The sequence below is a fragment of the Pelophylax lessonae genome (assembly GCF_965119305.1).
Source record: "Pelophylax lessonae genome assembly, chromosome: 4".
Lineage (NCBI taxonomy): Eukaryota > Metazoa > Chordata > Amphibia > Anura > Ranidae > Pelophylax > Pelophylax lessonae.
Genome location: NC_138771.1, coordinates 490,226,862 through 490,242,981, shown reverse-complemented (window position 1 = coordinate 490,242,981; position 16,120 = coordinate 490,226,862). Strand labels below are relative to the sequence as shown.

General features: G+C 41.0%; 1 protein-coding gene across 2 annotated transcripts in view; it reads right to left on the bottom strand.

The window, feature by feature from the left end:
- Positions 1-3,063: 3,063 nt before the first annotated feature.
- The window catches only part of ETFRF1 (electron transfer flavoprotein regulatory factor 1), a 305,885-nt gene continuing 292,828 nt past the window's right edge, over positions 3,064-16,120 (bottom strand). The window contains exons 1-4 of one of the 2 annotated variants that reach the window (XM_082256144.1): positions 6,577-6,617; positions 3,841-3,983; positions 3,650-3,749; positions 3,064-3,573 (exon numbers count right to left, since the gene is read on the bottom strand). In XM_082256144.1, the coding sequence (XP_082112270.1) occupies positions 3,358-3,573; positions 3,650-3,694 (261 nt within the window). In that variant the 5' untranslated portion in view covers positions 3,695-3,749; positions 3,841-3,983; positions 6,577-6,617 and the 3' untranslated portion in view covers positions 3,064-3,357. Of the gene's footprint in view, positions 3,574-3,649; positions 3,751-3,840; positions 3,984-6,576; positions 6,618-16,120 lie in introns of those variants that run through there. The other variant, XM_082256143.1, reaches the window with a different exon arrangement.

Sequence of the window (16,120 nt, the reverse complement as noted above, 5' to 3'; positions counted from 1 at the left end):
CAGGAACTTGTATAGAAGGCTGTATACGGTGGCACCTGCAGCTCCTCAGGTGCAGAAATTTTATGCCCAGCTTATTTTTAGCCTCCATGTATATAAGGGCCTGAGTTCCCATCACCACCAGGGTAGGGATAGCAGTGGTGGCAATTTATTTCAGAGCCACCACAGTGCTATTTCAAAACAGTTAGCTTAGCCCCAGCATTTTCTGTGTGCCCCCCTTTGAATTTAGTACTAGAATCACCGACTGTCTGTGAAAGCCAGGATTTAGTCCTGGTTCACATTAGTACGATATCAGACATCGCATATGATTTGGAGCGCACTGCTCTGCAAATCACATGCGATGTCTGTGCGATGCAAATTCAGCCATACAGATTGTATGGCTGAATTTGCATCGCATTCGAACACAACTCGCACAGGACCCTTCTTTTTTGGTCCGCAGCAGAATCGGATCGCATGGTGGTTCACACCTATGCGATTCATGTTCGAACTGACAGTTCGCACTGCGATATGCAAACTGATCTGGAGGTGTTGTTAACCCTGTATTGACACCCCCAACAATTCGCATATGGCAGTGTGAACTGCTTGTGATTTGAATGTGATGCGGGAACCTGCAGTGGATTCACAGGGTTCCCGCATTGCATTTATGTGAACCGACACTTAACACTAAACCCAGAAGCTGAAAAAATATTTTCCTGTGCTACACAGCATTCCATAGGAGTGCCTGTAGCAGACCACTGTGTGTCACTCCCAGCTTCTGTAGCCTCCTGGGATCTGTGAAGATTTTACATGAATAGCTAAAAGCTCATAAGAAGCTGATCATTGTAAGCCCCTTCTCAGTGGTAAATGGTTTCTCTCATCTCTGTAAACTGATACATCTCCAGGAGAGCTTGTTCTTTTGAAAGACAAAAGACTTACTAGCTAGATCACCATATAAAAATTAAGGAAAGAGAGTCTAAAAAAGAAAACGAATGCAATGCAATATACTAAATGTCTGCTTTTGGGTTTAGGACTGCTTTAAATATACAGTATCTCACAGAAGTGAGTACACCCCTCACATTTTTGTAAATATTTTATTCTATCTTTTCATGTGACAACACTGAAGAAATGACACTTTGCTACAATGTAAAGTAGTGAGTGTACAGCTTGTATAACAGTGTACAGCTTGTATAACAGTGTAAATTTGCTGTCCCCTCAAAATAACACACAGCCATTAATGTCTAAACCGCTGGCAACAAAAGTGAGTACACCCCTAAGTGAAAATGCCCAAATTGGGCCCAATTAGCCATTTTCCCTCCCCGGTGTCATGTGACTCGTTACAAGGTCTCAGGTGTCAATGGGGAACAAAACTTTACAATCACTTTAAAGTCCCTTCTATTGCACTCAGCCTACTCCAAATCTCCAACTTTCTTCTGCAGTGCTCCGTCTTCCTGATACAGGGAAAGTGGAAAGGAGAGCTTCTGGAGCTCACAGAGGACATTACAAGGAGGCAGAAAACCACTATTTCAGGAAAAATAGATTATAGGGCCAGTAAGCAGTGGATATCTATGATTTTTATTTTTGAGCAACCATGAGTGTTTTTGAGCTGATAGTATCTTAAGACACTGGGCTCCATCCCTGAAACCTATCTACCGCTTTAAGAGCAGTGTTAAAAAAGCTCATAGCATTTTTCAAAAAATGTTTTGCCATTCAGCAAAAAATGCTTGTAAACTATTTATTTCATAGAGCTATCCTGAGATAAAAGAGGTCTGTTCCCCTCTGAATTCAGTATTCCTTTTGGATAATCAAACCTATAACTGGCTGGAGGAAGATAAATATCACTTAAAGACAAAACTGCACTTTGTTTCCAGGCGGGGTCTAGGGAGGGGCCAGGGGCGGGGTCTGGGGAGGGGCAAGGGGTGGGGCTTAAGGGGCCCCATCAGGTAGGCTGTACGGGGCCCCATGATTTCTATCAGCGGCCCTGCTGCCGACCCCTTCCTCCAGCTATGATCTGTCTGCATTGCATAGTGAAGCACAGAAACCCAATGATGATGTAATTGGGTCTATAATAAGGTAAGTCATGAAAATGGAAAAGGTTTTATTTAAAAATGCCATTAGCATGTTGATTGGGGGGGAGGAAGGCACCAAGGAGAGTAAAATATAAGCAGATTAAACTACAGCTTTTTGTTCTGTTAAAAAAAAAATAAAAAGACCAGCTTTGATGTAAGCCAAATTAACTGAGTTTTGTGGTTTCCTAAATCATTATTTTCCAATTATTTTAAAGTTTACTTTTCTTTGTCACTTTATTATACAGTATTTTCAAATTTGATTTTGTATCATAAAAAAGATATTTTAAAATATAAAATCTGATGTGAAAGGCACTTGTGATTATCAGATTTCCACATTAAGAGGTGTCCCCTACACCTGGAAGAATATTATATCTGTTCAGCTTTAGTCTATCCCTAAGTGATATCCAAATTATAGATGGAGTCTGGTGGGCTAAGTCTATATCGTCTAATATTTCTTGGGAGACTCAATACTGAGATCTCCCTGCCATAATTCCTGGCTTTCTTTCTGCTCATTTTGGGATGTCCCCTCTCCTGTTACATTCTATGTAATGTAATGTAAACAAAAACTCAGCAGGGATGGTGGAAAGTCCTCATAATGGGCACAGCAGAACTGGGAACTTATGGCAAGGATGGTGGGAACCCTTCAGAATTGATAAATCAGATGTGCAGAGCTTGGAACTCATCACACAGGGATGTTGGGAATCCATTATAATGGACACAGCAGGAGGGCAGGGCTGTCTTAGACTTCATATCATTACCTTTGATCTCCTGCACCCTTTTCACAGCCACTTCCTGTTCACAGGCATTTTAGTGATGGCTGCTTGGCATTTCTCAGGGCAGGTTTTCTGATGGTGAGAGCAGTGGACCATGCCTGTGTATTGTATGGAAATGTTCACTTGTAGTCTCCACTGCAGGTCTGTGTGGCAGGGTAACATTGCAGGAGCACAGCTGGGAGATGTGGACAGAGTATTGTCACCCTATAACAGGAAGTGCCATAGCAAGGACCTTCATGGCAGGATCATCAAGGATTATTTTAATAAAAGATGCAGATTTAAAAAGATTGACAAGAAATTATATTAATTAGTTAAAGCTCATAGAAGAATTTTACAAATTGGATTGATATCTTTTTTTCAATTTCCCGCATCCACCAAACACTGTAATATTCGGTAGGGCAGGCTTTAAATAATTCTTGGTGTCATGTCTTCCTCAGGTAACAGTCAACTTGCAAAATTATCAGAGTGTATGTTAATAAACAATGAGAGGAACACTCCTTGGCTATATTGTCACCAGTGATAATCCAGACGTATAGAAGTTGTCACTTGGGGCTGTCCTCGTAGTAGCGCTGTTTCAGGGCTCGATACTTTTTCAGATAATATAGAGCTTCGATCTCTTTAACAACAAATTCACCTCTGGCAATAAGTTCTTTAATCTTCTCGGGGTCTGTGACATCTTTATTTTTCACGAAGGCTCTTTTTAGGCGCTCCTTGAAGTAGATTTCCCCCTTTGGATACTCCCGTCCAAGATACAAAAGCTGCAGAGTAATAAAAAATATGATGAAGAGACGACAGCCAACTCCATTATAGAGGGAGAAGGTCAGCTATACTTACATTCTTATAGAGCTTCACTACCTCTCCCCTCAGAGGATTGGCCATATCCTCAGCCAAGGATGACCACGCTGCTCAATTCATGGCCCAGAGGGCACCTTTACTGGAATTATAAACAGAGAAATATATCTGTATGAATAATATGGATGCATGCACAGTAGGGAGACAAAGAAAATCACTGCTCACAAGCTTACATATCATGCCTGTGACAAAGGATAACAGGTGCAGGCAGGATGGAGTTTGTCTACACTCCCATAGAATTGCGAATCACAGGGATTCTCCTGCTGATGTCAGCATTTTCATAAATCATTATTGTTCCAGATGTACATACTGGAAGCTCTGCAGGGACACACAGAGATGGGCTTAGATAAAGAAAACTCTTCTCTGTGACTCTTTTCTTGAGTGAAACAAGTCCTATGCAGGGCTTCCAGTGTGCACATTCAGATCAATAAAGTTTTATGAAAATGCTGACATCAGTGTGTGGCCTGTCTGTGTGATTCATCATTGCTACACCCAGTATATTTTCCTTTACATAATCCTCACTGGACAAGACAGCAGATATTTCCATTCCTTACCTCAATGTTACTATAAAACCCAGAATAGCAGATTTCCCAGTAAAGAAGATAAATCAATACTTCCCCACTGCCTATGCTGCTAAATACTATTTTAATGCAGAGGAACTGTCCCCCAAAGCCTCAGCAAACTTCTGGGAGTGTTGATCTTCTGGGTTCCTCCGGGCTACCTTTACAACAGTACATAAGACAGCAGTGACAGAGGTCAGCGGGAGACACAGGAGATCAACACTCGGTAGCAAGGGCAGCAGGAGAGGTAAGTATTCTCTTCTTTGCAGGCACATCTGTTATTTTGGAAATTATTTTTGTCCTCATCAGAAAGATATCACTTCCTGTCCTTGTTGACATGCTATCACCAGGGCAGAAAGGGAAGGTACAACTCTCCAGTGGGGGACACACATAGCAATAAAAAGTTGGTTAGAGTTCTAAGCCTTCCACAGTATATATAACTACACCAAATCAGTTGTATTTGGGCTTTATTCTTGGGATGATTGAGAAGTGCTTCAATCCATATGGGGTGCACATGGGTGATGAGGGGTACCCTCTGACTTGAGATCATATGAAATCCCCCCTACTCCCAGTGAGGACAATATGGTGGTGGTGTGAGAGCAGTGCAAGGTGGATGGGGTGGCAGAGGAATGGAAAAAAAGCTCACTCTATAGTCTGGGATGTCACATTACACCTAAACTGTATTCTTAATATGTTCTAAAGTAACAAGGAGGTGGGGAGGCATACATTATAGAGGGCTGTCTGCAATGTTCCAGAGGAACATCAGGGCAGGTATTGAGTATATACACTAGGGAGATTGATCTATATATTATAGCAAAGACAGGAGGGTGATCTATATAGTTTATACCAGAGGGAGGTAACCTATGTTATATATAGGTATAGGAGGGTGGCCTATGTATTCATTAGGAGTAGGAGGACAGTCTATAAATGTTATAGGTACAGGAGGGTGACCCATTTAGTCTCCAGGTACAGGAGGTTTTCCTATTTATTCTATAGAAGTAGAAAGGCAGTCTATATATTTTATAGGAACAGGAGGATTACCTATGTATTCTATAGGTACAGGAGGGGGCCTATGTAATCTTTAATTACAGAAGGGTCACCCAGGTAATCTATAGGCAGTTTAACCTACGCAATCTCTGGTTCATAAGGGTGACCTATGTTTTATATAGGTACAACGGGGGGGGGGGGCTATGTAATTTATGGGTACAAAAGAGTGAATTAAGTATTCTATAGTTGCATGAGGCTGAGCTATGTAAATCTATATACACAGGAGGGTGGCCCAAGTAATCTATAGGTACAGGAAGATTCCCTATGTCATTTATAAGGGTAGGAGGCTGGTCTATGTATTCTATAGGGGGCAGGATGGTGACCTATGTGTTCTATAGGGACAGGAGGGAAGGTGTCATATAGGTAGCTATGTATTCTTTTGGTACAGGAGGCCTAGTATAGGTAAAAAGGGTGGTCTATAGGAGTAGGAGGACAGTCTATATATTTTATAGGTATAGGAGGATGACCTATGTATTCTATGGGTACTATGGGGGGCGCTATGTAGTCTCTAATTAAAAAAGAGTCACCCATGCAATATATAAGTAAAGTAGTTTAACCTATGCACTCTCTGGTTCATAAGGGTGGCCTTTGTATTATATAGGTCCAGGGGGAAAACCTATGCAATCTATAGGTACAAGAGGGTGATTAATGTATTCTATGGCTAGATGAATGTGTCCTATGTATTCTATAGGTACATAAAGGTGACCTATGTAATCTATAGTCACAGGAGGTTAATCTATGTATTCTAAAGGTACATGAGGGTGACCTATGCATTTTATAGGTACATAAGGGCAATCTATGTATTCTATAAGCACGGGGGAGTGGCCTAAGTAATCTATAGGCACAGGAAGATTGGCTATACTATTTATAAGGGTAGGAGTCTGGCCTATGTATCCTATAGGGGTTAGGATGGTGACTTTTGTGTTCTATAGGTGCAGGAAGGAAGGTGTCATATAGGTAGTTATGTATTCTTTTGGCACAGGAGGGCTGGAATAGGTAGAAGGATGGTCTATGTGTTCTATAGGAGTAAAAGGACAGTCTACAAATTGTACAGGAGGCTGACCCATGTCATCTCCAGGTACAAGAGGTTTTCCTATTTATTCTATAGGGGGCAGGATGGTGACCTTTGTGTTATATCGGTGCATGAGGGAGGGTGTCATACAGGTCGCTGTGTATTATTTTGGTACAGGAGGGCTAGTATAGGTAGGAGTGTGGTTTATGTACTGTATGGGGTTACGGCGGCTATAGACTGTGACCCCAGTGAGGGGTATATAGAGGGAAGTATACGGGGATATCACTTACTCCTTTCCGCTGTGACCTCCACTCAACACTTCCGGCAACAACACGGCGCTGCGTGTTGACATCATTACCCCGCCCCTCTATCTCCATGACAACCAGAGACGCCGCGCCGGCAGAGAGAAGCAAAATGGTGAGCGATCCCCGAAACAGGGTGTGAGATGGACCTTGTTTAGTATTTACCGTAACGATCATTATTGAGGGCTCTGATTGAATGCACTACTAAAAATACCGATCGTTATGGGTGACAGTATGGGGACCAGTGTGACCTCCATGCCAAACACTGCCATCTCCACCCCCAACTACACCGACCCCCACATTACCTCCATAGCCCTCTAACCCGGGCACCATACAGGACCCTCCCAACCCCAAAACTACCCCCCCCCCCATCCTCTATAATCATCACAGTGTTTTTCATCCTTTCCTGATCTTCCGCAGCCTCTTTACAGCCACTTTCTGTCTACGTGTCCTGCATGGCATTGATCAGAGCGGGTTTCCTTATGGCGATAGCAGTGGACCATGTCTGTGTAATGTGTGTTAAAACAGCCATTTGCAGCAGGGATAGGCACGGACCAAGGCTGTGACGGACATTTTCCGAAGTACAGACCTTAGTGAAGGACACCGAGGTACATTTCAAATTAAAACCATCAAAAAACATTCTGTCTACTCTCTGGCCTAGTTCTACAAGTACAAATACATTTAAAATAACATTTATATAAAGACTTGTGGTATACTGTTCTAAACGGTTTAAAAGATTTTCAAAATTCTTACTTTATATTTTTTGGCCAGGGCAGGTCCCTCATAGATCCCCCTTTAGCGCAGGCAGATCCCCCATAAATACCTCTTTTGAGCAGGCCAAGCCAGGGTGAGGGTTCCCCATATAGATCCCCCTTTAAAGCAGGCAGGTCCCTCATAGATCCCTCTTTAGAGCAGGCAAAGCCAGGGTGAGGGTTCCCCATGTAGATTCCCCTTTAGAGCCAGTCAAGGGCAGGCAGGTCCCCCATAGATGCCCCATATATCCCCTTTAGAGCAAGCCAGGCCATGTTGAGGGTCCCCCTCCCATATAGATCCCCCTTTATAGCAAGAAAGGGCAGATAGGTCCCCCATAGATCCCCCTTTAGCACAGGCAGGTCCCCCATAGATCCCCTTTAGAGCAGGCCAGACCAGGGTGAGGGTCCCCCATATGTATACATCCACTTTAGAGCAGGCAGGTCCACCGTCCCCCATAGATCCCCCTTTAGCGCAGGCAAGGGCAGGCAGGTCCCTCATAGATCATCCTTAGAGTAGGCCAGGGTGACAGTCCCCATATAGATCCCCCTTAGAGCAGGCCAGGGTCCCCCTCCTATTATGGATCCCACATAGAGCAGGCCAGGGTTCCCATCCCATTATAGATCCCCCTAGAGTTTGGCAGACACACACACACAGTATACATACATACATACACTGTATATACACACGCACACATACACAGTATATACACACACACACTATACATACACATAGTATATACACACACACAATATACATACATACATACACACACAGTATATACACATACACACAGTATATACACATACACACACAGTATATACACATATACACACACAGTATATACACATACACACACAGTATATACACATATACACACACAGTATATACACATATACACACACAGTATATACACATACACACACAGTATATACACATACACACACAGTATATACACATACACACACAGTATATACACACAGTATATACACACAGTATATACACATACACACAGTATATACACATACACACAGTATACACACAGTATATACACATACACACAGTATATACACATACACACAGTATATACACATACACACACACACATACACACACAGTATATACACACAGTATATACACAGTATATACACATACACACACAGTATTCACACATACACACAGTATATACACATACACACACAGTATATACACATACACACACAGTATTCACACATACACACAGTATATACACATACACACACAGTATATACACACAGTATATACACATACACACACAGTATATACACATACACACAGTATATACACATACACACACAGTATATACACACAGTATATACACATACACACACATACACACACAGTATATACACATACACACACAGTATATACACATACACACAGTATATACACATACACACACAGTATATACACATACACACAGTATATACACATACACACACACACATACACACACAGTATATACACACAGTATATACACAGTATATACACATACACACACAGTATTCACACATACACACAGTATATACACATACACACACAGTATATATACATACACACACAGTATTCACACATACACACAGTATATACACATACACACACAGTATATACACACAGTATATACACATACACACACAGTATATACACATACACACAGTATATACACATACACACACAGTATATACACACAGTATATACACATACACACACATACACACACAGTATATACACATACACACACAGTATATACACATACACACAGTATATACACATACACACACAGTATATACACATACACACAGTATATACACATACACATAGTATATACACATACACACACAGTATATACACATACACACACAGTATATACACACACACACACAGTATATACACACAGTATATACACATACACACACAGTATATACACATACAGTATACACACACACACACACATACATACATACATACACACACAATATACATACATACATACACACACACACAGTATACACACACACACACACACATACATACATATACACACACACACCAGCACTTTCCATCTAAATATCAGCCTGATTGAACACACTGCTGCTGCCCCAATTTCCTGGCATGCTGGTACTTGTGGTGCTCCAGCAGCTCACAGACATTGGATGTGGTAATACAGGAGAGGAGGAGGTGGGCAGGTAATGAATAGGGAGGTGTAGCAGAGATTGGGGGAGACGTTTAGAGGATATCTTCCATCTAGAAGCAGTGCACTGCTCCTCACACAGACAGGAAATGCATCTAACAGCCTCAGAGACAGGAAGAGTCCTGCTAGAAAACACAGCCTCTCCCCTTCCCCCTCCTCAGCAGGAATACATATGGTTTATCTGCCCCAGCTCACCTTCTTTTATGAGGCTGCAGGCTGTGTACTCCTCTCCTCTCCTCCTCTGATGTTAAACAAGGCGCGCTGGGGAAGGGGGCGTGTACACTGTGTTCCCATTGGCTGAGGAGGCAGTGGAGAGGCGGAGCAGCTATAGACTGTTTTTTTTCACTAAAAGAATGTCGGTAACTGACATTTCAGGGAGTCGCAGAGCCTGCAGCGAGACTCCAGTGAAAAAGTCAGTGGCGGACCCGGCAAGGACTGCTCACGGACACCAGTGTCCGTGTGCGGACACCTTGCCGACCCCTGATTTGCAGTCTTCATCAGAAGTCTGTTTGACAGAGTGACAACGCAGGACCACAATTTGGAGACAAGGACAGAGTGTTGTCACTGTATAACAGGAAGTACCTGAACAAGGATCTTCAGGGCAGAATCATCAGGGATTCTTTTAATGAATGCTGGGGATTTTGAAAGGTTTAGAATTACTTTTGAAATGACATTAACAAGTTAAAGCGGAACTAAACCCATAAATGTAACTTCTTCCAAATAAAGTTACATCTAAGGCATGATAGCTGTCACAGTTGCTTGTGCTCCAAACTAAACTATCAAAATATGGCCTGGCTGGTGTCATACCTAATCACATGTGCAGCACCATGGCAACTGCAGATCAAAAGAGACTTAGATTGCTGTAAAGGACAGGAGGGTTTAGTTTTGCTTTAAAGATGATATGAGATTTTAGTGATTGGGTGTACATCTACTTGGCATAAAGTGACTCCCTATACCGTGGTGTATATTTTAGGGATTGACCGATTATCGGCAAAGCCGATATATCGAGGGCCGATCTGCACTTTCCCCGATATATCGGAATCGCAACCAATATTGCCGATATTCTGGAAAGTGCATGTACCGGAGTGATGCCTGCAGCTAGAAGCATCACCCCGGTACCGACGTCCATAGCCGACAGTCGGCTGTCTTGTAATGACAACCGATGCGGCTGAGAAGCCGCTTGGCTGTCATTACTAGGAGCAGGAGGGAAGGTCCCCCCTCCCGCTGCCTTCCGCGGCTCGCCCGGGTCTTCCATCCCACCGGGAGACCCGGGCAACCAGTCTGCACGGCAGCCGAAGACCCGATCAAAGCCACATTCGGCTCTGATCGGGTCTCCATTAGGGATGTAACGATATCGAAGATATCGCGATATCGTATCGTCGTGGTCGTCTCAAAATCGTCGTGGTCGTGTCTCGATATCGTCGTGGTTGGGTTACAATATTAAAAAGGACAGGTGTCTGTCAAAAAGCAAGAGGAATAAACACAGTCCCGCGGAACAAATCATTGTTAACTACATAGACCAGAGTTTAAGGGGTTTTTTTACTGTTTTTTTTTTTCTTGCAATGTAGATATTTTGATCTTTCTGATGAAAAACGTGAACATAAGCTAAATGATAGGTCAGTGTTTTTTTTAAAGGCTTTTTGACTGACTATTTTATTTAAGTTTAAGTTATGTTACTAAATACCAGCTTTAAAAGGCTGCCTTTATTTGCCTTGCAAATTTAAACCTGACTTAACTTGATCTTTGTTTGCACTTAAAGGGAATTGCCTATTGTATGTTTACAATTGTTCTAGCTGCTTCTTAACTTGAACATTGCACAGAAGAATCCGTTATGCAACCAAATATTACTATACAGAATATTGATGTTCCTGACTACAACTTGCACTTTAAAAGCACTATGTGATCAGTGTTTTATGTTGTCATGGATCCATAAATACAACAATAAATTGCCTGTTGATTGGCAAAAGCAGAATAAATGTCGGTATTTTTTCGCTATTATCATCACAAACACTATCATGAGCTATTTAACAATACCATGAGCTTTTCCACAATATCGCAATAAATATCGTACCGTGAGGTCAATATTGAAATTGTATCGTACCGTGAGATTTTGATATCGTTACATTCCTAGTCTCCATGCAAAAACACGGAAGTGATGTCATGACATCACTTCCGGGTACTGACGCCAGATTTAAAAAAATGACAGCATTCAAAACAGCCAAACTTGGCGTTGTGAATGCTTTAAGAGCATAGGAGGGGTTTGGGGTCTTTTAGACCCCCAGGATCCCTCCACAAGAGTACCTGTCAAAGAAAAAAAAAAATACATTTTTTTTTTTAAATTCTCGAAAATATCGGCCCATATTGGCCGATACCGATATGCATTGACCAAAATATCGGTATCGGCAACGAAAAAAAACAATATCGGTCAATCAATAGTATATTCTATCCTATAGCGAAGTTCAGTGATATTTGATAATGACCTCAGTACGATGTCCTCCAGAATTTCATCAGTTTCATCTTTTTATCATTGTAGAGACGCAGGAAAGGGAAGAAGAAGGTAGGAGAGGATTCTTTATGTAGGATAATAAATATGTATTATAGAGCAGATATTATCTATAGATTGTACACACAGCAGTCCCAGAAAAGAGTGACCAAAATGTGGTAGCCAGAAAAGCCCTGCATTAAAAGAGTCAAATAGAGTCACCCCATAGAGATCTGTCTCGTGCCTGAGCAAAGACTCCACAGGGTCAGGCACATGGGACATAAAGGTTCCATTTACACCTTTTTGTTCCATTTGTTGCCATGCCATTCATTTGGAATGACACCCTAACACTCCAAGGCAGTGCACATATGTCACAGCACGCCAAACCGCATTGCAGTGCACCATAGTGTGTTGGTGAAAACATGTTGTGTTTTTTTGGGGATATTTTCACTTGGCTGCCTAAATGCAAAGTTTATTATGGTGTACAATAATGCCCTACACAAATATAATTGGGCTTCAAGGCTTATATCAATCCCAAAAAGCAGTTTGTAGAACCCCCCGTCTGGATTTACTGCCATCTGGGATTCCATTAGAGAGATTTCTCCTCACGTCCAGTCTTCCAGGCAATGGTTTCACCAAACAGAACTCTACAGCAGAGACATAGCAAAAATAAAAATCTGACAGGGGTTCTAGATCCCCCCTACTCTACTACAAAAAGGGGTTTTTCATTTTGTTGCTGTTGGAGAGTTCCCATCAATTCCTGTCTAGTAAAACGCCAACAGGACAGGAAGTAAGGTAAGATCTCTATAATGGAGCTCCAGATAGCAGTAATAAAAAAATCATTATAGTCCTTCCTTGTCTATATAGTTCTGATGTGCCACATCCCTAAGGTACTACATGAAAAAAGAGTTAATGGCGTTGATTTACTAAACACAATTAGACAGCACTTTGCAAAGTGCGGTTGCGCTCTTCAAGTGCAGTTGCTCCAGAGCTTAGTAAATGAGGTAAACCTTCACTTTGTAAAGAATACCCAATCACATGGAAGGAAAAAAAAAAACAGCATTTTTGCTTGCATATGATTGGATGGTAGAAGTCAGCAGAGCTTCTGCTCATTTACTAAGCTCTGGAGAAACTACACTTTGCAAAGGGCACAGTCTATTTGACTTTAGTATATCAAACTCAATGGATGGGATTTTTAAGGCACCATTCATAAAAATATGACTATTAATTTATATTCATAAAAGCATTCACAATTTTATTTGTACTAAAAATTCTCAAAATTCTAACTTGCTTACTGGGCAACTTCTGACACTTCTTTCATATATAAAAAAAATCATTGTTTTTTTGCTAGAAAATTACTTGGAACCCTCAAACATTATATATATATATATATATATATATATATATATATATATATATATATATATATATATAATTTTTTTTTTCAAGCAGAGACCCTAGAGAATAAAATGGTGATTGCTGCAATTTTTTATGACACACGGTATTTGCGCAGTTGTTTTTTCAAATGTTTTTGAAAAAAAATACATTTAATTGAATTTAAAAACCAAACACAATATACAACCCAATTGTTTTGTAAAATATAAAAGATGCTGTTACACTGAGTAAAAAGATTCTCAACATGTCATGCTTTTAAATTGCGTACGGTCGTGGAATGGCGGCAGACTACAATACGTAAAAAATCTCCTTAGGCAATGCTTTAAACATGTCTACAGATTACTAGTTTAGAGTTACAGAGGAGATCTAGAGCTAGAATTATTTCTCTCGCTCTGGTGTTCGTGGCGATACCTCACATGTGTGGTTTGAATAACGTTTACATATGTGGGTGTGACCTACGTATGCTTTAACTGCTGCATGCGAGCAAAGAAGGGGGGGGGGGCAGGGGCGCTTTAAAATGTTTGTTTTAACTATTTTAATATTTTTTTTCATTATTACAATGTTCCTTAATTTTTTTTTTTTCATCACTTTTATTCCTATTGCAAGGGATGTTAACAATAAGCAGCGACAGGTCTTCTTTATGGAGAGAACTGGGGCCAATAAGACCCAACATCTCTCCTCTACAATGTAAAGCATTAGATAAACAAAAAACATTGGTCTAATGCATTAAAAAGATGGCCCTGTTTAGATTGTACCGGATTCGTAAGTGATGTCATGACGTTGCTCTAGTCCTCCTAGACCATAGAGATGAGTGGAGGCCATCTTTACTCCACTCATGTCTGTTACCAGTTACTGCAACTGCTGAATCGCTTCTCAGGGCTACCAATCATCCAGGAAGCCAGAGAACCACTAGGAAGCTGCGGGAGGGGGCGCTTCTAAAAAACACTTTTATCGGTTAGATAATCGCTGGCTGAAAAAAACATAACATAACCCCGGTATTCCACTTGCGACCGAGGACATCATTTGTCTATGGCTCGGTTGGCAAGGGGTTAAATGAAACCCATCCCATCAATGCAGATGTCAATCAAGTTTATCAATCCATATAAAAGGCATAAACAAGCTTAAATTAATGAAAATAAATCCCAACGCGTTTCAACATTCAGGTAATATACATCTTCTTCAGGGTGTAGAAGAATTGAATAAGTTCTGAAGAATTGAAAAAGTTCTGAAATAACGATACAAAGAATATAACCACAAATTAAAAACAATGATTTGTGGTTATATTCTTTGTATCTTTATTTCAGGACTCATCAACTCATTGCTTGCCTGAAGAAGACATACATTACTTGAGTGTTGAAACACGTTGGGGTTTATTTACATTACCTTAGGCTTGTTTGTGCCTTTAAAATGGATTGATAAACTTGATTGACATCTGCATTGTTGTAATGGGTTTTCTTTTAAACAATCATTGTGACCATTTGGTCCGCCTTTTAGGAATGTTCTGTGCAAAAAAAATTGGGAAAGCTTTTAAGAATATAAATTAATAGTCATTGTTTTATGAATGGTGCCCGAAAAATCCCATCCATTGTTTCTTTTTCTTTAATGTATTAGCAGTAAAAATGTAACAGGGGTTCTAATCCTTCATGCTCTATTGTAAATTAAAAGAAAAAAAAGCCTTTACTGGACACAGACACTTTAAACGGATGTATTCTGATACCTGTTTGGGGCTAACCCCTTCAAAGATAGTGTCTAGTATATTTATTTTATTTATTTCAGGTACTTATATAGCGCTGTCAATTTACGCAGCGCTTTGCATATACATTGTACATTCACAGCAGTCCCTGCCCTCAACGAGCTTACAATCTATATGAATTGTAGATGGACTTTTTATAGTCCATGTACCCTTTATTGTTATTTTTCTTCACCTCTACATGCAGGCCAAGCTGTCCAATAAACGTGACAGTTACAGGGGTTGGGACAAACCATATAACACTGCTGGGAATGGGGGGGGCTTACAACTGTCAGCTTTTTTTCAGATAGTTTAAGCCTTTTTTTTCCAAAAGGAAAGAAAAATGTTACTGTTTAAAAAGTCATAGCTGGAGTTGGTCTTGAATGTCTGTTACCTAAAAATCCATCTACTACTACATCAACTACATGTCCATCTGAAACTGCCTTATTCAAAGGGTGACCACAGTGCTATGCAATTTCACTGCAGAACAAACAGTGTTGTCACCTTGCTATACCTCTAGATCAGTGTTTCTTAACTTTTGTTTAGTCACAGAACCCTCTTATAATTATGCAAAATCTCGGGGCACCCCAGTCTAAAATGTAAAATTTAAATATTACTTCTCAATAGGAAACCTGAGCCTGGAACGATGCACACAATCACCTTGGTGAAATTACCTTCATATAAGATGCCCCCGTATCAGAATCCCCCCTTCATGTCAGAGACCCCTATAGTGTCAGAGGTCCCCCCATCACATCAAAGTGCCCCCTATATATATGAAAGTCTCCCATCACATCAGAGTACACCCGTGACAGAGTCTCCCCCATTACGTCAGAGTCTTCTCGTCCATCTATGTTCCAGGGCAAACTGGGTTTCATGCTCGCAGCATCCTCAGGAAACCCAAATGGCACACAAGTTGAGAAACACTGCTCTAGATGACCCCACCGTG